Below are 22,837 nucleotides of genomic sequence, written 5' to 3'. Positions count from 1 at the left end.
GGCTTTCATGAAGGGACCCTCCACTTCTGAATGTCACTACACTACTGTTCACGGCTGAGTTTTACAAGGGCAACTGTCATGCACAGCCCTGACCTGATACTAGGCAGAGTCCTCAGAGAACGAAGCAGGTACCCCACAGGTTGAGGAACAGGCAGGAGTCCCTGAACCCCATACTAAGGATCCCCATGAGGGGCCTTCCAGGTTGATACCTGGTGAGGAACCCTTGCAAGTGTCAATCCTTGAGAGTGCTGGCCCCAAAACATTCAGACTGACCCCAACCCTTGAGAGTGCTGGCCCCAAAACATTCAGGTCCAGGCCGAAGAGAGATGACACAGTATGCATCTAGATCCAGAGTCTTCAATTTATTTGTGAGTAAAAGGTCTACTTGTGAATAAGCAATCCCTGATACTCCTTCAGTGCCAGCAGCCATGGTTAGGGTGTGGTTTAGGAGGCCAAAGCATAGAAGGCATCCCTCTTGAGCCTTCCTGTTGCTAGGAACTATACAGGTTTCTGGCTCCTTATTTTTAAGGCTAGCTTCCCTGCCTTACTGTGTTGTACATTACCTGAACTCCCTGTGATTTTGATCCATTGCCTGACTTTGTCTCTGGATCACATTTGGACCTAGACTGATTCTCCATGCTGGATCTTGGTTTCTGCATCCGGAACCCTGTTCTCATTGGGGAGTACTTTGGTGAAGGCTTCCATCTAGGGCCCTAGGCCCTGAGGACAGCCTGTGGAGTGTGACATCAACAGTGAGACTAAGGAGGAGGAAACTGACATGCAGTTTTACCCCCTGGACTAGTTGTAAGGAAGGTAGGCAGGCAGTGGCACACTGAGTGCAGACTAAAGTATGGCAGTGCCCATGATTTGCCCTAAGGTACCAGTCTCCACTGTGAATGCTTCCCCACATCAAAAACTGCATGTGGAAAGCTAGAGTGTCAAGGAGAAGAATTCTAGCTTAGCCTTCTTCCCACCATGTTAACTTTGCACATTAAGCTTTTTATTTTGGGAGCATTCTGAAAAATGCCACAGAGGCACCTCGGTCCCTGTGTTCTGAAGTGGTATCATCCTATGAGAGCTATAGCGTGTACTTTTCCTAAATGTTTTAAATTAGCTTTCTTTAAATGAGTTCAGGTATAACTTATCCACTACACAGCATGGTACCTGAGGCAAACATCCTCCCCAAGTTGGTTGTACGGTTTTGGGGGTCTATGGGCAAGATCCCTTACCCAGCAAGAGAATGGGGAAGTGTGTTTTTGCTTTGTGCTGGGCTCCTGGGAGGTTTCTGAGAAAGACTTGTGCTGCCGCCAGCCTTCTCAGGAGTTTAATGAAATGTGGAAATAGTCTTTTTTTTGGCTTGGTGAACCCTCCATGAGCCTTTTGGCCTCAGTATTTCCGTGAACCAACCGCCTTGTAGTGCTCACTGCCCTTCTTCCATGCTGACACACCCTTCCCAGTGTTGTTACACTCTCTCTTTATCAGCACTACTTGAAAAAGGGTAGGACTACAGCTGGAGCCAGCCAAGCGGCAAACCCAAATGGTTAGGTATTCAGTACATGATGTCTTCTGCTGTAACGTTTGCTTCTTCTGTTTTTGTCTTCAGTGTAGGGAAATGAATTGCGCTGATGGCAACTAGTAACACATTCACACCATTAACAGTTGCGCTTGCCACGCAAAGCCAAAAAGAGTGTTCATACTGTTCTTCTAAGATTACAAACTGGAAGACATTTTCCCGGAAATTGGCAATCCTTTCTGTAAGATTATGCAGTTTGACAGCAGCCATAAAGCTAGTCACTGCCAGCACTGCAAAGCCACCTATAAGAGAATTCAAAACACAAAGTCATTAATATATTGCAATGCAAAATAGTTTACTGTGCCATCCATTTGAAAGCTGATCATCAGTTTGCGTTGTGTTGAGCAGCCGCCCCTCATCTTGGCCTCCTTTAATATACAAAGTGGGGATTTGCAAATATCTCCTGTGGCAAGATGTCTGAATTCCAAATGCATATAGATGTGAGATTTTGTTATATGGGAGATGTTGCACATTACCTAAATGTATGGAAGTGTGAGTCACTTTCTTTTTTCATTGTTTCTCTGAATGAGCAAAGGTTGACTTCGCATGTTCATCCCTTGAAAACTGCCTCATCAAATGTTAACTTAGGCCCAAGCTACACTAACAGTAGATTGCAAGTGGTACCTGCAACAGAATGTTGCACTGGAGGGCTCCTGTTCAGGATTCTAGCCATACTTCCTTCCATTCTCCTCCTTCCATTCCTTTCCCCATTCCATGTTTTCCTTAACTGTCAGCATTCTTTGACTACTGAGCGCTCTCGGTCCTCATTGGGCTGTTTTGGGGCTTATCTACACAGTGGTTTACTGTGTGTTTACTGCTACTCACATTGTCTTTCTTTTTTAAAAAAAAAATCCATTTTTTTCTGGAGGAAAAAAAAGGAAAAATGGTTTTTTTCCACGGCTTCAAAATTTCCGGAAATTGTACATCTCTAGGTCTGCTGATATCCTCCCTTCTGTGTGTGTGTGTGTGTGTGTGTGGTACCATTTAGGCTGCAGAAGCAATGGCTGAACATTGGAAATAATGTGAATGATGTAGCAAACTTGTTCCTGGAGTGCATGATTTGAGAGAGTGCAGGTATGATTGAATGTTTCCCCATACACAATACACATAGACAACTATATGGCAGTGAGAAGGGTAGGCTACTCCCCTTCACTCTGACATCTAATTTTCTTTGGACAGGAGGTGTTTTAGTAAGGGGGAACATTCAAGTGTGCCATTCTTCTCCTATAATCTACTAGGTGGTCACTTTGTTCCTTCTCAGTTGTTCAGCTGCTGTGCTAAGCCATGACTTGATACATTATCCAAACCTGGGGTCGTGGATTAGCTCTCTCCAGCCTAACCATGTGCTGTAATCAAAGTTTTTCTATGGTTTACAGTTCATGGCTAAACCACAAGCCAAAGTTTAGATGACATACTAAGTTACACCATGGATTAGTTCAGCGCAAAGCAGCAGCAGAACAACTGGAGAGGAGCTAAGCAGCTGCATTCTTCTCCCTAGGAGTCCCCATGCTTGTGTGTTTCCACTAAGCCATGGTTTGGCTTAGTGTGACAGGTGAACCAGGCCAGTGAATTAGGCATCACAGATCAAATGCAAACCAGAGAGCTTTCCTATCACCTGGCATCACCTCAAACACAATACATTTCATGTGTTCAGTTGAAAGTCATTCACAGATTGTACATGTATATGCAAATCAGTCGTAAGAACCAGCCTAAAGACCAAATCCAGACCAGAGCACGCTGCAAAGATAGAAAGAGGCTTACAGATGAAAAGGCTGCAACTGACTTTACAAGGGTGCCAGTATACTCACTGCCCGAGAATGCAATTCGTTGCCTGGAGCAGGTGACTAGGGCTACAATTAAGAAACCCCTCAAGGATGTTGTGGTACTTCACCAGAAATCTATTGTTAAAACTGTGTTGGACACCAATGGAAACTTTCCTAAGAGCATTTAATAACATGTACAGAAATTGGAAACCAAGTTCTTAAATTTAGCAAAATTAAATGTGATTTTCATCACGTTTTACCTGCAATTATGTTCCACAAAGCTATTCCTGCTGGACCTTTAATAGCCCGATAGGGAACTTTTATTATGTTGAAGATGCAGAATCCAAAACTGACCAAGGCAAAAGAAAATGCCACACAAAGGAAGAGGATAATCACCACATGGAGATTTGTGTTCAACTTTTTCACCAGGTGTGGAAATACTGACAAGCAAAAGAAAACATTGAGTTATTTGCTGTGTACTGTAAATGCGGTAGGACCCAATGATGCTATGAAGATTTACCATTCATACCTCCTTGGTTGATGTTCCATCTGTTCAGATGATATAAAAACATTAGATACTGATGAGTGTACTTTGTATACATCAAGGGAATATTGCTCTTGTGCTATGATGGTGTACCTTTGCTGGCTATGAATATATTGTTTGAGGTTTCAGGTTCTCCACAGGGCCAGCCCTACTATTGGACAGAGTAAGGCAGCTGCCTTAGGAGGCAGCTGCTGGGGGGCAACCCCCACTGTTCTCCCTGAATCCCATAGGCTAGTCAGCTGCCTCCTGATGTGCTGCAGGATGCTGTCCTGCTGCCAGTGTTGAAGTAAGATTCAACTGCCAGTCTAAGTGGATTCCATACCTAGAATTGGAGGGTGCCATCTTGTCCTTTGCTTCAGGCACCAAAATGTCTTGGGGCCAGTGCAGACCGGTTCATTTGGACAAATGGGACACTGTTCTCCTAGCCTTCCTCTGCCCTCAACCAGCTCCCACCTGCCTGCCTTCCTATATCCAGTCCAGGAGGTGGCACTGCCTGTCAGGCTAAGCGTAGCTCTTTGTAGGGAGGAGGATGGAGGCAAGAAAGTAGAATTAGTTCGCTCTGATTGTCATTGGCTCTGGCTCCACCTACTGTTGGCCCCTCTGCCCTACCAATCCCAACAGCCACCATGGCTTGGGGCCATCCTGGTTCATCATCTAATTTATATTTTGAGTTTCAAGTTTTGCATCTGAATGGTGCTTTGAATTGGCCTGCTTGTTGTCAGCTGTGCAAAATAACCAATAGACAAGTGGTTGCATTTAATGTGTTTCATATTTGCTATTTAAATAGCAGTTGCAGAATGGTCTGGATAAGGATCATGGCACACAGGGGGTTATGCATCTTCCCTGCACCAAAGTCTTGAATAAAAATGCCTCCCCCCACTCGTCAGAAGCTGCTGTGAACCCTGGGAGGGAGCTTGTCATTGGTGTAAGTGGCATTTTCCATGTCAGCACAAATAGTAACTGAGGAGGGAGGATTATCAGGATGCACTACAGTTCAGGGGTAATGGTTTAACCCCCTCCCTGTGCATAGCATGGCCATGTGTCCTAGTTTATAGAGGGCAGACCTCTAACGTCCTCCATTTGAAGGTGTCCTCTATTTGAAGAGTTATTTGGTCCAAAGATAAAGAAATGTAAGAAGCGAGAGCAGAGGCCTTGAAATTGCCCATCAACAATTAGCAGCACCTGGACAACAGACTAAACAGGCACACATCACTAGGGTGAGATGCACTGGTTTTTCTATTCAAATCATGGTAATTATTTCTAAATGCGTGTGTATGTGTTTCCTCTTTTTTGGCAATATGTAAGTAGCCACCCTACCTGCATATCATGGTCCCAGTCCTAATTGTTTCTTCCATGACGGCTATCAAAATAACAAAGATCAAACACATTGCATTAACACGCTGCCTAGTTTGGTTTATGGGATTTCAGCTCTCCAGCCTAACTTTATCTCTTGAAATCACTTCTGAGTATTTCAGAAGCAAACTGAACTTCGGAAACAATAGTTGCTTTGGCCCAGTGAGTTTCTCAGCTCTACCAGCTTACAAATAAAGAGGAACACACAAAAAAACACTATGCATCATAAAGGGTAATTCTCTTCCCTTCTATGCTTCATATACTTCCTGGCTGATCATTCTCTTCCTATGGCAGAGAAAGAGTGGACACATGAGGCTAGCCTCCCCTTCACCATCCATGCACATGATTTAACAGGTGAGGCAGGCACTGCAGAGGCCTGTGTGGAAGTCCTGTTCAGCTGGTTTTTTTCAATCTTTTCCCTTTTGAGGATAAGCATATCCTTGGGCCTCCAACGGACCACTTGACACACACAAACTCAGAAAGGCCGTCCCAGCGGAGAAAACTGCACATGGGCAAAAGCCACATGGAGAGGCTGCAGGGGCAGACCAACATGAGCGCAAAACAACATTTTCTTCAGGGAACAGCTACAGATGGTGATTTTTAAAATCACCATTTGTAGACTTTTTCTCATGAGCAGTTGAACACATGTACTGACAACTTGCACGCAGGTACAAGATAGCATGTGAAGACCCTTAGAAGTAGTGCCCATAGGCACACATGAGCCTCCAGAGGCCTTTCCTGCTGCCCACAGGGGTCTCTCCTCACTCCTCCACCTGCTGAAAGTAGGCTTGAAACAAGCATTCTATTGTAGCCAACAGATAAGGGTGCAGTGTGGTGTGATGCCCATAACACTTTCTCCAGTTTGCAAATGTGTCAACGGGTCCAAAAAGGTCCTACGTTACATTTTGCATGTGATGGAGAGGAAGATCACAGTCCAGGTGAGTGATTGAACCAGACCTCAGAAACAGCAGGGGATATTCTGTCCTCACTAAGGATACAGAAAAACACCTAATGGTCAGCCTTCAACAGTTAAGCTCTATTTATGGCAGGTCAAAGTTACTTAATCAAGCTCCAGTGATGTGGATCAATGGATCAGATGCTTCACGACAGTATAATCCATCGTTAGCAACCTTGAAAAGCAATTTCAAAATTGTCCCAATAGCAACCAAAGTCAGATCAACTTTTTAGGTTCCTGTTCCAGTTATTGATGAATTAGGATAATAACAACACAATCCTAACCATGTCTATAAGTCCTGCTGAATTCGATGGGACTTACTCCCAAGCAGGGATGGAATCATCTGTCAATTTCGGTTCCCTCAATTCTCATTTTCCTACTCTTAAATTTGGTTCTCCACATGTTGACAGTAATCTGTGAATTCTTTTTGCGTGCAAAAATGTTCATGAAAACCCTTCACCAGTTTATGGTGAATTTCTCCTAATAAATACATTTGTGTATGCAGTTTTGAATAGTGTACACATTTTTGCAAGCAATTTATCCTAATACAATGTATTTTTGTATGTTATTTTCAGTAACACCTGAACACTTAATAAGTAATGGGCCAGTTTTTGCCTTTCATTAATGTGTGAGGAAAGGGGTGGGGGAAGTCCCTTGGGCCTAAGCCAGAAGGAGGGTTATTGTCCCCCACTTCTTTGGTCACTTCCAGACGAGGAGTTTAGACGACATTGCATCAAGTGTTAACCTACACTTTCCAGTGCATATCCCCATAACTTTGTTATCTCAACATATTCCAATATTTTGGGGAAGCTCCACAAGAGCGCCAAATCAACTTTAATTGTTCAGCTTGAATTTGCCAGCAGGATGTGATTGAATCCCACCGCAAAATGGTGACAGTGTAGAAGAGCCCTTTCTCCTCAAAGATGCCCCACCAACCACATTTGTTTCCTAGCTCCCTTGCCTCACTTCCAAGCAGTGATGTAAGTAGGCCTCTGTGCAAATAAAATAAATCATTTTAGGCCACTTAGTCACCCCTTGCCCTGCCAAAGTGGGGAACTCCTCTCTCAGTATGGGCCCCATGTTCTTATTCCTTGCCCCATTAGAATCCCACTCCTGCATCTAAGGGCCATGGGCAAGGTGGGGGGTACTCTTCAAGCCCCATATTTTAGTCAAGAAGAATATTTTGAAAAATAAAACCACATTTTCTCATTCATATTTGAGAAGAAGGAATAAAATAACCCCAGGTAAAACAAGCTGCAGACTCAGACAACATTTCAGTGTTTTTGTTTGTTTGTTTGTTTGTTTTAAATTTAACGTTTTAATGTATTGTTTTTATCTTGTACGTCGCCCAGAGTGGCTGGACAACCAGCCAGATGGGCGACTAATAAATTTAATAAATAAATATATAAAAAAAATAGAAGCCATCTTGAATGCATCTAAACATTTATTCATACGTGCATGTTCTAGAAATGAACCCCCAAAAGTGTTACTTACTTGTGAATTTGGAACGCCGCCCACCTAACCCACATTGGCGTATTTTGCCACCTCCAAAGAGTCCATAGTAAATTTCCCCCATGAATTTGACTAGCTCTGGGTCTGTGGCGTTGACCAGCTCAGCTCCTGTCTTGCAAAGGATTTTTCCAGTCATCCATTTCTGGGTGCTCATTGCAACAAGGATCAAGATAAAAGATGCAAAGCTCAGTAGAGCAATGAACACAAACACTGTCCGTTTGAAGCAGCCAGGCATTCTAATGTTTTGAAGACATCATCTTTCAAGGCCTTCCAGCAGTAATTATGGATGCTGGATCATTTTCAGGCAATGGCAGTTGTTTCAAAAACATCCTTTTACATGGCATCTTTTAAGTTAAGGTATACAGGTAAAAAATCAACTCCAAAAGGTAGATTTCCTGCAATAATCCACAATGATAGGAAGTAAGAGCTTCATCGCTCTGTACAGCAATGGTGCTTGTTGTTCAGAGAGTAACACCATATCTGTTACACGACTAATGTTTCATTCAAAGGCTCAAATTCTTTACCTGTTTTAAATATTCAAATGACATCCATTTCTGACCTGGAAGTTGTTTAGTTGCTTGTTCAATTTGTTACGAAGTCTCTAATTATTGCCTGGAAGCAAATTAGGATAGATATTTCTATCAGAATTTCCCTGTCTGTATGACACCAAGATCATCTCCTTGAGTTTGTGATTTCTAAATGTCATTACTGTCGTCTCTCCTAAACTGATTATACTTGCTTTCTAAGACTGTTAAATGAAATAGATAAATAATATTTCTGGATGTCTGTGCTTGTAATTAGAACAATATTCTTGGTATAAAGGACGATGCACATTGCCTGCAGCTTGGAGAAACGTGCTTTTCCTGCAATATACATTGCTTGGAAATGCAAAATGACCTTCTCATAAAGCCAAAGAGCCTTGCTTAATGAATATTGATATCTTTTTTATGGCTAGTTGTTATTAGCTTTTGAAGACATCTTGCCTGTTTGGAATGGGAATGGAGACAACAGTTTGGCAATTGACTACAATAGAAGGAATATGTCTTGAGTAGTAGGAAAATGCTTGAGTTTGTAGGTGACAGGTGATCAGAAGCTGTTTGGGAGACTGCAAAGATGGAGTGTTACTGTTGGGGAATGAATGTTGCTTTACTAGCGCAGTTGGAGCCTGAGTACTTGTTTGTTCCACCACATTCAACTACTATATTTGTAATGTTACATATTTTACAAAAACACCCTAAGACCCCTGGTACTCTCTCCTCACAAAGAGAACTGCCCCTGCAAAATATTTCCTCTGGAACTTTGTACCTCTTGGACAAGTGGAGAAAACTGTATTGGTAACTGAGGCGGTCAGCTGAGGTGTTAAATTCACACTTAAGAGAGAGCAGAGGGTAGGAGTGGTGTCTGACCATCTCTGTCCTCAGTGAGAATGTCCACCCTTTGAAGCTTCCCACAGCTGACTACTTGCTGGTGATAATCACAGCCTCAGTCCATTTTGGCGGGTGGGCAGGATTAAACTGTGACTCACCAACACCAGTGGGGCAACTTCAAAGGGCCCCAAGTAATGTATTATACTGGTTAGACTTTCTTTCTTTCTTTCTTTCTTTCTTTCTTTCTTTCTTTCTTTCTTTCTTTCTTTCTTTCTTCTTCTTCTTTCATTCATTCATTTGTATCCCGCCCTTCCTCCCAGCAGGAGCCCAGGGCAGCAAACAAAGCACCAAGAAACTTTAAAACATCATAAAAACAGATCTAAAAATACACTAAAACAAAACAGCATTAAAAACATTTTTAAAAACAACCTTAAAAAGGGTTAAAAACATTATTAAAAAACATATTAAACACTTCTGACACAGATGCAGACTGGGATAGGTCTCAACTTAAAAGGCTTGTTGAAAGAGGAACGTCTTCAAAAGGCTTAAGAGTGTTGGACTAGGACTTGGGAGACCAGGGTTCAAATCCTTACTCAACCAAGAAGTGCATTGGGTGACCTTGGGCCAGTTACTGTCTCTCAGCCTAACCTACCTCACAGGGTGGCTAAGGATGAGAACAGAAAGGACTATGTATGCCATCTTGAGGTAATTGGAGGAAAGGTGGGACATACCTGGAAAAAAAAAAGGAAGTCAGCTCTTGGGGTTGCACGGAGGGTCCTGACTCTGATGTATTCTGAATCTTGAGGCAGTGGAAGGGATGTAGGAGTGGTGAGGAGGGGAGGGATGAAAGGTCCAGGTAAGACCTGGGGGGCGGACTATTTGGCGAAATAGAACAGTCTACCATCTTCATACTAGCCCTTGGAGAATCCATTAGAAAAAACACAGCATTTTTTCTTCTGTATTGTCTGGTGCATGCGTGGCTTGATGTCTCTGTTATGTAGCTATAAGTTTTTATTGCTTTTACATCTTGTGGTTATGTACTCTATATAGAAATGGGAGGGCTGGTGGGTCTAATGAGGGCAACTGGCCGAAGATTCTCCACCCCTGATGTTATCCAGATGAACTATCCGTTACTGAAATACTGTCATGAATTGATTTATTATTAAAGCGTGATGTCCCTTCCTATGTATTTATACGTTTTTCTAAAAAATAAACAAGAGCGGCATTCCCCTTTTAAAACAAATGGCACGATCTCCACATGTAAACTCCCCCTTTGTGTTAACGGAGCCGGCTGCTTCTGTCAGTCAACCTCTGAAAAGGAAGGTCGGCGAAGGCGGCGCTTTTCTTTCTCCTCCGCTGAGGTGGGAGGCGGAGCGACTCAGGCCCGCTCGCAAATCCCGTGCCGCAGGCGAGAGGAAGCCACCGCGGGCGGACGGGCAGAGCGATGGCAGCGGTGCGCCGGCTCCTCGTGTACGGCGGCAGGGGGGCCTTGGGCTCCAAATGCGTGCAGTACTTCCGAGCGAAGAACTGGGTAAACTGTTTTCTAGCCTGGGGAACGGATCGGCCATGGAAAGGAGAACCTCTTATATCTGCAGCTCAGCTGTGTTTGGTAAAATAGGCGTGCAGCGGCCACACTGTATTGCCTGCAAAGGGCTTTTCTCTTCTGAGCTTTTCCGTGAAGCGCGAGTATCTTGTAAACTATCTTTAGTAATTATTAGTCTCGTTGCAAGGAGAACTGGGAGCGGGGTACTGCAGAGCAAACGGTTGCTCTGCTACAGACTCGCTGAATGGCCTTGGCCAAATCGCTTTCGTTCAAAGTTTCAGGTTCTGACTTAGGAAGCGAAGGTGAAGAATGTGGCATTTTCCTGGCCCCCGCAACAAAAACTGCCTTTGCCTGTTAAGTAATAACAAGTGGCCACTTGCAAATAATTGGTGGGGATTTGGGAGGGAACAAAGGACTCTTTTATGCCTTGCCCCCAATCCTCTCCCCTTCCTTCTCTCTGGAGTAGAGCGCGAGAAGTTGGCGTGCCTTTGGCAAACCTGTTGGGTTTGAGTCCCACAGATGAATGGAAGTGTGTCTCCCCTTTGAAATGTTTTTAGAAAATATTTTGAGTTTTTGACGTTTTTTTTAAAAAAACTTCTAAAAATGATTGGTGTGTGTGTCTTGTTTTATCAGTGGGTGGCCAGCATTGACTTAGCAGAAAATGATGAAGCAAGCGCCAATATTGTTGTGAAAATGAGCGATTCCTTTATTGAGCAAGCAGATCAGGTAACTTGTATGTACTATAGTCTTGTTTGAAGCAACTGAAATTAAGCCAAAGAGATTTGGGGTCATTACTTAAGGATTCCATGTTTGAACCAGTTACCTAAAATATGTATGCAGAGTTCTTTCCTCTTAGGGATGGCTTTCAGACACAGCTTCTGCACCGTCATCGGTTATATGACAGGAACAAAGCTCAGTAGATGCAGTTTTCCCTGTTTCTCCATCACCAATGTTGGGAGGTGCTACACCGATTTAATTTCTGCCTGCCTGCTGTTGTTTTAGACACTGTCAAGATTAGGAAAAAGGAGATACCCTATCCCTGGGGAACATTTAGGTGGAAAGAATATCCAGCCTTAACCATCCCTTTCCATTGTAGGACTGCTAGGATTCATTGCTTAACTTGGTGCAATAGTTGTGTGATAAACTCTAGCCAACAGAAGCTGGACTCTGTATATGTGTGTGTGTGTGCTGTATGTGTGTGTGTGTGTGTGAGAGAGAGAGAATGAATATTACTGCATACTCTGCAGAGAGTCTTGAGCACAACAGACTTAGCCCTCAGCTCAGTCTAACGCATCCATGATATATTTTGTGATATGTCATCTTAAATTTATGTTAAGATAAAGTGGAAGGTATTTATATGTGGTGATCTTCTTAACACTCCTACGTCAACTCCTTACTTGTCTTCCTGTTGCATGTTCTTCTTGTCCCCATATTTATTGGTTCCCGTCTAAAAACACAAATGTCTTGGTCCCATCTGCCCAGAAGCTCCATCCTCTGTTTTAGTTTAAGATGTGTAGGGTTCTTCTGAGGTTACTTGAAGGCCTTCTTCAGGCATTGCAGCACCTTGATTAATCAGGGTTTCACATTGAAAACAGGTTCCAGAATTGAGTCCTGGCAAGCGGCTTATATTCAGCCTTGCCCTATTTATCCATAGATCCCTATTGGTAAAAGGACTCAAGACCAGAGGAGCGGCTGCTTTAATAAGAAATGAGAAGGAACCTTGAATATCCAATGCCCCCTCCTGCCCAGCTGTGACATGGAGACTCACTGCTATGAATCTCAACTTAATTATTGATCTGTCTCTTCTGCATCGTTCAGTTCTGTTCTTTGCATGAATTAAATCCAAAGAACCATAATTTTGTTTTGCATTCTAAAGCCTGGCTCTGAGAGTCATACTTGACATGATAGAGGCAGTCGTGTGTGTGTGTGTTGATATGTCTGCCTGGATCAAATACAAAGTGAAGGGAGGATTAGTTTTCTTACCTCAAAATTAGCAGGGGTGGGTGAGATGAGTTAAACCTTCTCTGTCTTACTCCCGACACTCCTATCACTTGAAGCAGTTTGCTCCCCACCTTGGTTAATTTTCACTATTAGAACTGGTCTGGGAGGAAAGAACTAGGTCTGAGAGAATCGGGGTGTGAATTCTGAATGTACACAAATTCCAGACAGTGTTTTTGGAACAATTCCCTCCCCTGGCTCCCCAATAACATCTTCATCTTCCCATGTTTAAAGGTGACAGAAAATGTTGGAAAACTCCTGGGGGAAGAAAAGGTTGATGCTATACTTTGTGTTGCTGGTGGATGGGCTGGAGGCAGCGCCAAAGCAAAATGTAAGCAGCAAACTATTATAATAAGCGTTTTCAGAATGGCCTATTTCCATTTTGTATGTGACCGGGAAATGAGTATAGCAGCTCTCTCCTACCTATATTGAAACCTGATGGAAGTTTGTTAAACTGTTAAGTCTCTCGGCAGCAGCAGGAGACTTGCTAAGGGTCACTTTGCTGTGTTAATAGTATGGGGCTTTAAGTCAGGGATGCCCTGCTGGCTGTATCCAGACTTAAAGCAGACCCCTAGCAACTCTATTAAATTGTTATCAAGATGTAACACAAAGGTTGAGGCAGAAGGTGGTGGGAGGAGATTTATTTTCCCCACCACACCATCTCCAGGCTGGTGTAGCTGGGAGCCCTAGAGGATCCACAGGGCTTTGTGTCCAGCGATCCAACATCACCAACACTCTACCCTGAAGGGCCCCATTTCACACTCTACCACCAGTGGAAGAACTGCCAGTGGGAGCTTATCACCCACCAGGGCATAGTTCGGGACCCCTGGCATGGCGCTGCCCCTCCCCTGGTGTTCCTCTCTGCTGATGGTTCATAGATTTTTCTCTAACAGCCTCTGTCCTAAGCCACCCACCCAGTCATTGATGGGGAGAGGGAGGCGGTAGGATTGCACTCTAAAGCAGTTAAAAGGCTTTAAAATCCTCCACATGGAGGAAATAACTGACTGGGTGCTACCTTGTCACATGTTACACCAGGTTAAAGGTTAGCTTCCTCAATGAATCTACATCTAAGGGGATATTCTGTATGGAGGGCTTTGAAGCATCTGGACCAGGAGTTGTTTCACATGGAGACCTTCAGAGCAATTGAGCTAGGCTTCTGTTGAACCAGGCCCTTATCAATCAGCTTGTCTGACATTACCCTGGTGGTGATCCTAAAGTGAATAAGATCCTGTTTGCCACATTCTTAAGAATTTCTTATATTACTATATGCAGCATTTCTTCTTTTTTTAATACTGGAGCCTTACTTGTACACTAAAGAGACTGGTGGTGAAAATATCTCTTCACGTAGTTTGGCAACATAAGTTATCCATGTACTGTTGTTCAGCTTGGTCTGGCATTTAACAAGATCAAAGCCTGCTGGAAAATACTCTCATTTTTTAGTGGTTTGGTTACTGTTTTCCATTAAATTCCAGGAAATTAGTAAATGGGATCTAAAATTAAACCCAGATTTTTGCATAATGCTACAGCGCACTTTCCTGTGGCTCTTATTGCAGGCACAAAAGACTTCAGGACAGACTCTTACATTTATATATTAAAAGCACAGGAGACTCAAAGAATTAACTGATCCTAGGCAGTTCTATAAGTCTTAGTTATGAGTGTAATATTCATGAGATGATGAGTGTCTCAAAGCATTTGCCCAGTTCAAAACATAGTGTTTCTCGTCGAAAAGACTATTTGACTAAGAGCTAAGTTCTTAGTCTTAGTCCAAAAGACTAAGACCAGCAGGTAAATCTCTCTCAAACAGCCAATATATGGTGAAAAGAATATAAAAATGACAACTGAAGAGCTTAACTTGAGAAGATAACTTTGAAGTGGTTAGATCTTTTTGTGTTTGTGCTGCAGAACAAGGGATTCAGAATAGAGTTGGAAATCTGACAAACGAAGGGAGAAATGGGTGTAACTACTCCAACAGAAGGTATCTGTGTAGATTGCAGATTGGAGATTGAAGCAGTGAGTAGCAGATGTTGGTGCATTCTTGATATCTAATGTGCCCAGTAACTTTTATCCATCAGCTTTGTACAAAAATAGTGACCTGATGTGGAAACAAAGCGTTTGGACATCAACAATTTCTAGCCATCTCGCCACCAAACACCTGAAGGAAGGGGGCTTGTTGACCCTAACAGGGGCAAAAGCAGCGTTAGCTGAAACTCCAGGTAAAATATAAGATCCGATGGAGTGTTTTGTCAGTATCCTTTATGGTGTTAATTATTCACATTTAAGAAAAATCAGCCCTAGCTCTTTCAAATTCTCTTACCCTCGGCTGCTACAGTCTTGTTGTACAACATTTTGGCTCCTGTAAGGGGCTCCGTGCTTTAGAGCTGCAAGCAGCAAGCTAGTGAAATGTTTGGATGTTTATATTAGCAAAGTAGACTATAACATAAAAAAGCACAATGCTCATGGTACACTGTTTCTAAGTTTTGAGGCATGATAAAACTAGGCTCTTGTTTGGTTTCTTAAAACTGTGCTTGTTTACACTACTTTCTGCTTTTAGCTTGTCCTGCTTCAAAGACCATTGACCTTCAGCCTTCTTTGTCAATAGTTATGAAATGGACTTGGTCCATTTCGTAACTATTGACAAAGAAGAGAGTCTAGATACTGCGGATGATATCTGCTGATGCTAGCCACACTTGGAGTAGGCCCATTGAAATCAGTAAACTTAAGCACATTTATTTCACTGGGTCTGTTCTGAATATGACTTAACATTGGATATCACCCAGTATAGGTAAGTAAACTAGACATGAATCTCTGTACTCTATGCTAAAAAATAAATAAAAGATGTTCCCACGGCATCCAGTGTTTGCATTGAAATCCTGAATTCTGTGACCTGAATGAGTTATGCAAACTAAGTAGGTTTGCAGTATTTATTCAGCTTTTGCTAATCATAACCAGTGGCAGGGTGAAATGTGGGGGCCAGAAGCCCAGCCTCCCGCCACTGGAAATGATACAGCCTGGATGAACATTTTGCTGACATACAGTGAAGAGTGGAGAAAGGAGGTAAGGTGAGTTTCAGTGAGAACTTCTCACTGAGGTATTGAACGTCTCTCTAGGCACAGGTGAGGGCCAGCATGATGAATGCTACTTCATACAAAAAATCCCCAAGAAACCCTTGCAGCTTCAGGACTAGCTTGCACAGGGGAAGGGTTCTACTGTAGCCTTTTCCCTGAGATCCAAGATGTTTATGAGCAGGGAATTTACAAAAAAAATACAGAAGTGACTCTATCATATATGGGCAGGGATTAGTTTCATTTTGCCCTATGAACTGCATACCATAGTTGGTATAACTGAAAGCACGCTGCCCCTCCCAGTAAATGATTCAGCAAAAGTGGCTATTGGAGACCAATAGCTTTGAGAGTTTTCAGAGATGAAATTTTTCAATAGATGGTGTATTGCAATAATTGCTTTGGCACATGTTGTAGAGAGCGGTGGCTCTTTGCTAGGATACAAATGCGGAGAGTTTGGAAATATATCTCTATATTTGTTTTGTTGGAATGCCATATAATTTGTTTCCCTCAGTTCCTTTTTCAGAGTGTCTTGGCTCTCTAATAAATCCTCCCAGCTATGGTTATAGGTTCTTTTGCTGCCTGTTTGTGTCACTGTTTCTATGAAGCTTGAACCCTAGTACAGCCTTTCCTAATGTTTGGGTTCCCAGATGTTGCTGGACTACAATTCCCATAATTTGTGACTGCTGGCCATGCTGACTGAAGGTGACAGAAGTTATAGTCCAACAACATCTGAGGACCCAAAGGTTGGAAAAAGCTGCCCTTGAAAGTCTGGGTCAGGAGCCACTTCCCCTACAAACATTCCTTTCACCCCGAATTCTGACAATCTCCACTTGTAGTTTAAAGTAGTACTAAAGTAGTGTCATGGGGCCGTGGAATCCGCCTCGGGTATTAGTGTGAGCTTTCAGGGAGCTGCCCAAAGTGCTGAATCTATGTTGGGAATAGGCTCAGAACTTTGAACAGTTCCTTGAAAATTTGGACTAAAACCTGGGACATATTCAACTCCACCACTGACATGGAGCCATCAGTTGTCCAGAGACAGTTTTTGGGCTTCAACGAGAACTAGGCCTTTCTCTCTCCGTGCTGATTTGCTTGTTACAAAATGGCATCTATCCCAGCCAGTAGTGTCTCACTACCGCATAGGGGTGCCTCTGTGGATGGGTGCACACACCGGTTTCTGAGAACCTATGCACAGTGGGGTGTTTGAATGCCCCCACACACACACAATTGTACCACATTAGACGGCTCCCTTCCAGTTTGGGTTTATGATACTGATCTACTGTGAAATGGTAAAATGACTTTGCTTTTTCTTTTGAATAGTCTTTGTTCCTAATCTTAACCCTTTTATTGTGCAAGACTAATGTTCGCTTCCTTTTAGGAATGGTTGGTTATGGGATGGCCAAAGCAGCAGTTCATCAGCTTTGTCAGAGTCTTTCGGGTACAAACAGTGGCTTGCCACCTGGGTCTGCTGCAGTTGCCGTTCTCCCGTAAGTGGCTCATTCTTCACCCCTATAGCCTCCCCGATTCAGTTTTTGACATGTGCCAAATGCGTGCAGTCTTGAAGGAGCAACTTGTGAAATCAGTGGCTTATAGTCTGTGTCTCAGCCTGGTAAATGGAGATTGCAAATGTTTGAGGACGATGGATGAAGAAGGGAAGCAATATTACTGCCATTTTATTTTAAAATTTTAGTAACATTACATTTTCCTTTGCTAAAGTGATTAATAAATAGCTTTAATTTGAACATATCAGACTCCTTGAAATTTAGGGTTGGGGTGTTGCTGTTTTGCAGTAATTTACAATTTAAGTGGTATAGTGGTTAAGAGGCTGAACTACAGATTGGGAAGTCTTGGCTGAAACCTTAATTCTACTATGAACTCTTCAGGGAGCCCTTAGGCAACCATCTTATATAAGCATGGGTAGGATTGCAGCTCCAATTCTTGTGCCCTCTTTATCTGGTCATGAACATATGTGTTATTTCTTCTGCTTTTACCTGGGAAAAGGATTTGGTTTTCATTATTCAACCTATACTTTATAGAGTATGAAGTATGTTGCTGTTATGGGAATAAGGTTGTATAAGATTGTAGTTTATCTGATGTTTCGCTTGGGAAAATGTTTAATTAGTACCTGAAATTGGTGGCACTTGTTTCTGGGCATCTGTGCAAAGACTGCAGCCATTGTGTATTTACATGGCAATCACAAGACTGTTGGTTGGGCAGACTGCATGTAACAAGCATGCATTTCAAAGACTCCCATATCGGATGCTACAAAGTAGTTTGGGAAATGCATGATTTTGAGCCCAAGAGCGGCTAGGTGGAAAGAAGATGGAGGAGGTGCTGAATTCTTTCCCAGCCAGCCGTTTCCCCACTTCTCTTTATCCCCCCAGCTGCTCCTGGAATCCCAGAGGAAAAAGCAGTTTGGGATGGAGGATGAGATGGAAAAGCAGTTGGGGAGGGGGGTTAGGCACCCTCTGCTTCAAACTGTGCCCTCCTGGAACTGCTTTTCATTTTAAAAAAACACATGTATGTGATGTCATTTTGCCTCCGGATAATAAGCTCTTGCATGCAGATAAGAGTTTCCTAATTATCAGAGTTGTGTAATCAGTTTCTGTATATTCACTGAGAAGACTTGAACTCAATAAGAACAATCTTCTGCCACATTCTGCATGCCTTGTGGCAAAGAGGAAATACAGGCAATATTTATCAGATGCACCAGTGTACAAATTAAGAGCTTATCTGTCTATCTTAGGGTTACCTTGGATACACCAATGAACAGGAAATCCATGCCTGATGCAGACTTCAGCTCCTGGACACCATTAGATTTCATTGCTGAGTGAGTCAACATAGGGTTCCTTGTTCAACAGCAACAATATTGCTCAACAGCAGCAGCTCAGGATATTGCTGTTTGCATTCCAATTGCCTGTGCCTTGAAAATTTGTTTAGTGCACATTGGTGCAGATCCTCCGTGACTAAGTTAAATGCCTTTCTGTGAAGTGCAAGTGGCTGCAAAGTGGGTTGGGAGGCTGGATCTGAAAGTATGGGTTGTGTAAATTGATTTATGCCAGGTTGGCACAATTTATTTTGCCTATTAGTGAATTTCTCTGCTATTTAATCTGGAATGTAAGAAATGGGATCCTGTGTAAGTTTGCTGACAAAGGATTGATCATTTGCTTGCTTATTGAGTTCAGTGAGATTTACTCCTGTGCAGTCATACTTAGGGAAAGTGAAACTGATCAAGGGGGGGAGGGAGGCCTGGAGTGGGGAGAGGAGGGGGGAAGGAGGAGAAAGGGGATGGGAGGGAAAGAGAAAGAGGGAAAGTGGAGGGGCAGGAGGGAGGGGCATTCTTATTGAGTTCAATTGGATTTACTCCCATGCAATCATGCTTAGGGAAGGTGAAACTGACCACGAGAGCAGAAGAGAAGGGGAGGGGGGGAGAGGAGGAGGGGACAGAGAGGAAGCAGAGGGAAGGGGAGAGCAGGAGGTGATGGGGAGGGGAGAGAGAAGGGGAGGAGAAGGGGGCAGGCTTGATCATTGGCATGCTTATTAAATTCAATGGGATTTACTCCTGCGCAATCATGATTAGGATATGTGAAACTGATGTTGGGGAAGGGCAGGAAGGGGGAGGAGGAGGGGAAGAAGGGTATTGATAGGGGTGAGGGGAGGAGACTTGGTGGGTGGGCAGGCAGGCAGGCAGGCATGGGCAGAGGAAAAGCCCTTTCCAAAAGGAAAACAGTGTAAGCAGCAGCAGCATTTTTCAGAGTTTCCCCCACCTTTTTATTCTATAGCAAGACTCCCACCCACATTTAAACCAAAGCTGTCCCTGGCCACATCCACACGCACCCTAGACATTTATTCTAGTCATGGCTTCCCTCAAAGAATCCTGGGAAGTGTAGTTTGTGAAGGGTGCTGAGAGCTGCTAGGAATTGCCCTATTTCCCTCACAGAGCTACAATCCCCAGAATTCTCTGGGAAGGAGGACTGACTGTTAAAACCACTCTGGCCATTGGAGCTCTGTCTGGAGAATAGGGGTCTCCTGATTAGCCAAGCCAAACAGCTGTTAGTCTAGCTTTTAGAACACTGACAGTTGCTTTTTACTGAGCATGCCTGCACTATCATAGACTCCAGTGTTAATTTTCTTAAATTAATTAAAAATCAGCCAGACATTTTTTAACCTTTAAACTGCGGAAGAGGAAGGACAGAGTATGAGACAAGTCACTAATAGGATTACAGGCACTCTATGAACATGGCTGATTTTTAATTAATTTCAACAAATATGAGACCATTGACAGAAAGTCCAACAGGGGTCTGGATCTTTGTTCGCTAGTTTTCCACTTTGAACTCCCGATTCTCTTTGACTGTTTTCTGTATCACCATGAAAACTTAGGAGTGTTGTTAAGCAAGCATTTCTGAGTGTAGGACTATAAGCTTTGTAAGATTTTGTTTTGATATGAGTTTATGGGAAGCAGCAGAATGACATGGGGGTATTTTCAGTTTAGCATGGCGGAATGCAAAAAATCCATGCTGGCTATAGTATGCAGCCACTCTTGTGGCTGTACAATATTAAAATAAAAATAAGTCCTTTAACCTAGCAGGCCAGTCTTGAAGTGAAGTCATCTTGCTGAAGCTAAGCAGGTCTGGATCTGGTCTGATGGAAGAAAGGTGGGATATAAATGTAAGAGAGAAGAAAGAATGGATATGAATTGGATTTTTTTTAAAGCAAGTGTTTGCACAGTACTGCAATCCTTAACACTTACTGGGAAGTAAGCTCCTTTGAACACAGTGGGATTTACTTCTGAGTAAACATGCATAGGATTGCAGTATCAAATGTATTCTGAGGATCACTGGACAAAAACCCTAACCTTAGGGTTTTTTTTAAAAAAAAAAGCATCTCAAAGAGCATTTATAATGTGACGCTTCAGAAATGGAATTCATTCACAACATTTTATGTTTTTAACAGAACGTTTTATGACTGGATCACTGGAAAAAACCGGCCAAGCTCCGGGAGTCTGATCCAGGTGATAACAACAGGAGGAAAGACGGAGCTTACTGCTGCTCACCTCTGAGCTAGGAGTGGTCATTTGTGCAAGGTGTATATATGTGTGTGTAGTTTGTGTGGCTTTCTCTCTTTCTGCCATTTAAATGGTATTGTTTGTGGAGCAAGACCTGAGATTATATTTGTGTTGCTTGATGTGAGCCAGATGCACTTAAAACACCAAAAGGTATAAGGTGTCTTGTACTTAAATCAGGGCTCTGAGTTTGAAGACTCACTAATGGCCTAACTGCAGCATTTTCTAGAGAATTATGTTGAGTCTTAGACAAAGCAAATAATAGGTAAAACTTTGCATGAAGTGCGTACATGTCACTGTTGTGGAAGGTCTACTGTCTTAGGTTTTCTTCTTTATTATATTTCTGTGAGTTGTCATCCTGACCGCTATCTGGATGGTCTTTTTGTCAGATGTAGTTATGAATTGTGTCATACAGAGCTTGACCAAAGATGCAGTCTTACTACCCTTCCAGAATGTTCTATGCTAAACCAAGAAGTTCCATGGATAAAACATATTATCAACAGTATTGGTTGTGAACCGTACCACTTCAAGCTGTGTGTGTTGGGGGAGGGGGCTGTGTTTGAGTAGGCCTTCACCTGAACAAAGTTTTCCAATAAGACATGTACAAAACACAGGTGTGTCCAGAGCTTTTCGCTTTTAGAAAACATTCAACCATTTATCTCCTATTCCCAGTTGCATTGAAGACATCAATCAGGAAGGATGAGAGAGAGAGAGAGAAGGGTGTGAGATAGAAACATTATTTTGCCTTAACATCTAAAAAATACTTGTCAGCATAGTTCACACATTATTTGAGCATGAGCCAGACCACCATGGTGATGGAGAATATTTGAAAAAGATATTGACTGAAGTCTTATTGTACAGTCAGAGGCTTAGACAGGTGTTTGCTTATGTCAGGTGTGGGGAACCTTGGCCTTTCCGTCATCCCTGGAAATAGGCTATGCTTGCTGAGGCTGATGGCAGTTGTAGTTCAGCAACATCTGGAGGGCCGATGTCCCCCCTCCCCGGCTAATGTGATATGCAGCAGCAACAAATGATGCTTTACTAGTAGTTATACCTTGCTGTTGAAGGCAGAGAGAAATGCATGTTCTAACCAGTTGCTGGTGGGAGGTGGAGGTAGAGGGCAGCTCAGTCAGCACTGTGGAAGCATGTATTTGCTGATTGGCTAGTGGCCTCCAGTCACCTTAGTGGTTCAAGCTGGGGACTTACTAGCCATACAGCAGCCACATGTTGACACAGTGTTGGCTGAGACACCCCCTGTGTCAGCAACATCACCCTCAATCAGCTGTGAGTACCAGTGAGATATGCCTACCAGCAAGCTGCCTTACTGCCCCCACTGCTGGTCATGTACATATCCTTTGTAACTTCATACAGTGATTTTTAAATCCTGAAACAAGAGTGCTCTAAAGTAGCCAAGTTGGTGTTGCCACATATTGAATTTTGTGCTTAATAAACTTATTTCTGATTCTGCCTGTTATAGATGCTCTTTTGTTTTTGTGTTGAAAGCAGGATGTGACCTTTACTAACATCTCCTTTAAATAGATGGACAATCTAATACCAAAAACAGCAATAAAGGTGCTTGTCCTCAAGATTTGGAGGAAAGGGACTTTGCACCAGAAAGCTTCATTGTCTCTAAGGAACTGCCTCCGATTCTAAACAGTAGAGTTACTCACACACTTCTTCCTTGACATCCAAATTTGTTTACTCCATTCTTCCAGGATGTTATTTTGTCTAAGGCTGCCTGTTGGCCTGTATATCCCTTGATTCCTTGCAGCTGAATGTATGAACCAATTCTACTGAAAAGCATTGTATTTGAGGAGATAAAGAAGGTCTTGTGGTCTCTTTTGATTTATGGTAGTAAACTGCCACAGTGTTGTGGTAATAATGTACATGAGCATGTATGTGTGAATCAGGGCCGCATGAATCTTTCCTGAACAAAGGAAGTGGCTTCCTGAAACCTAGGTTCAGGCTACATATGTCTTGGTTTAGAGTAAATTTACCATTTCCCTGAGATATTTTTGAGCCTTACAAAACTGACTGCCATGTTGTCTCATTCAATAAATTTCTTCTTGTGCTTAGTTGGCTTCTGTTAGCCTGTTTGCACATCCAAA

At 42.9% G+C, this 22,837-nt stretch overlaps 2 protein-coding genes across 3 annotated transcripts; one reads left to right on the top strand and one right to left on the bottom strand.

Moving 5' to 3' along the window:
• Positions 1–279: 279 nt before the first annotated feature.
• Positions 280–8,026, bottom strand: CLRN2 (clarin 2). Its single transcript, XM_061584227.1, has 3 exons — positions 7,683–8,026; positions 3,597–3,776; positions 280–1,815 (listed from the first exon to the last, which is right to left on the bottom strand). Exons 1-3 carry the CDS (start codon positions 7,933–7,935, stop codon positions 1,550–1,552), a joined length of 699 nt encoding a protein of 232 aa, XP_061440211.1. The 5' UTR covers positions 7,936–8,026; the 3' UTR covers positions 280–1,549.
• Positions 8,027–10,389: 2,363 nt separating this feature from the next.
• Positions 10,390–22,203, top strand: QDPR (quinoid dihydropteridine reductase). 2 transcript variants are annotated; one of them, XM_061584073.1, is made up of 7 exons: positions 10,390–10,676; positions 11,244–11,336; positions 12,843–12,939; positions 14,681–14,821; positions 17,046–17,154; positions 18,414–18,497; positions 20,621–22,203. In XM_061584073.1, the coding sequence occupies exons 1-7, from the start codon at positions 10,512–10,514 to the stop codon at positions 20,724–20,726; spliced, it is 795 nt and encodes a 264-aa protein (XP_061440057.1). In that variant the 5' UTR covers positions 10,390–10,511; the 3' UTR covers positions 20,727–22,203. The 2 variants fall into 2 exon arrangements, with proteins under 2 accessions (XP_061440057.1, XP_061440058.1); XM_061584074.1 differs by having other exon boundaries at positions 10,396–10,598.
• The last annotated feature ends 634 nt before the right edge of the window (positions 22,204–22,837 follow it).

This window comes from Rhineura floridana, chromosome 9 (assembly GCF_030035675.1).
Source record: "Rhineura floridana isolate rRhiFlo1 chromosome 9, rRhiFlo1.hap2, whole genome shotgun sequence".
NCBI classification, from domain to species: domain Eukaryota; kingdom Metazoa; phylum Chordata; class Lepidosauria; order Squamata; family Rhineuridae; genus Rhineura; species Rhineura floridana.
Note: the sequence above shows the minus strand (reverse complement) of the source record. Positions and strands in the feature narration are given on the sequence as shown.

Bases quoted from the DNA above. Each gene is read 5' to 3' on its own strand.
- CLRN2 (XM_061584227.1), bottom strand. From the start codon at position 7,935: ATGCCTGGCTGCTTCAAACGGACAGTGTTTGTGTTCATTGCTCTACTG. The intron at 3,777-7,682 runs GTAAGTAACACT...TTTGCTTGTCAG, and splicing joins GCGGCGTTCCAAATTCACAA to TATTTCCACACCTGGTGAAA. The intron at 1,816-3,596 runs GTAAAACGTGAT...ATTCTCTTATAG, and splicing joins TTTGTGGAACATAATTGCAG to GTGGCTTTGCAGTGCTGGCA.
- QDPR (XM_061584073.1), top strand. From the start codon at position 10,512: ATGGCAGCGGTGCGCCGGCTCCTCGTGTACGGCGGCAGGGGGGCCTTG. The intron at 11,337-12,842 runs GTAACTTGTATG...CCATGTTTAAAG, and splicing joins TTATTGAGCAAGCAGATCAG to GTGACAGAAAATGTTGGAAA. The intron at 17,155-18,413 runs GTAAGTGGCTCA...TGTCTATCTTAG, and splicing joins GCTGCAGTTGCCGTTCTCCC to GGTTACCTTGGATACACCAA.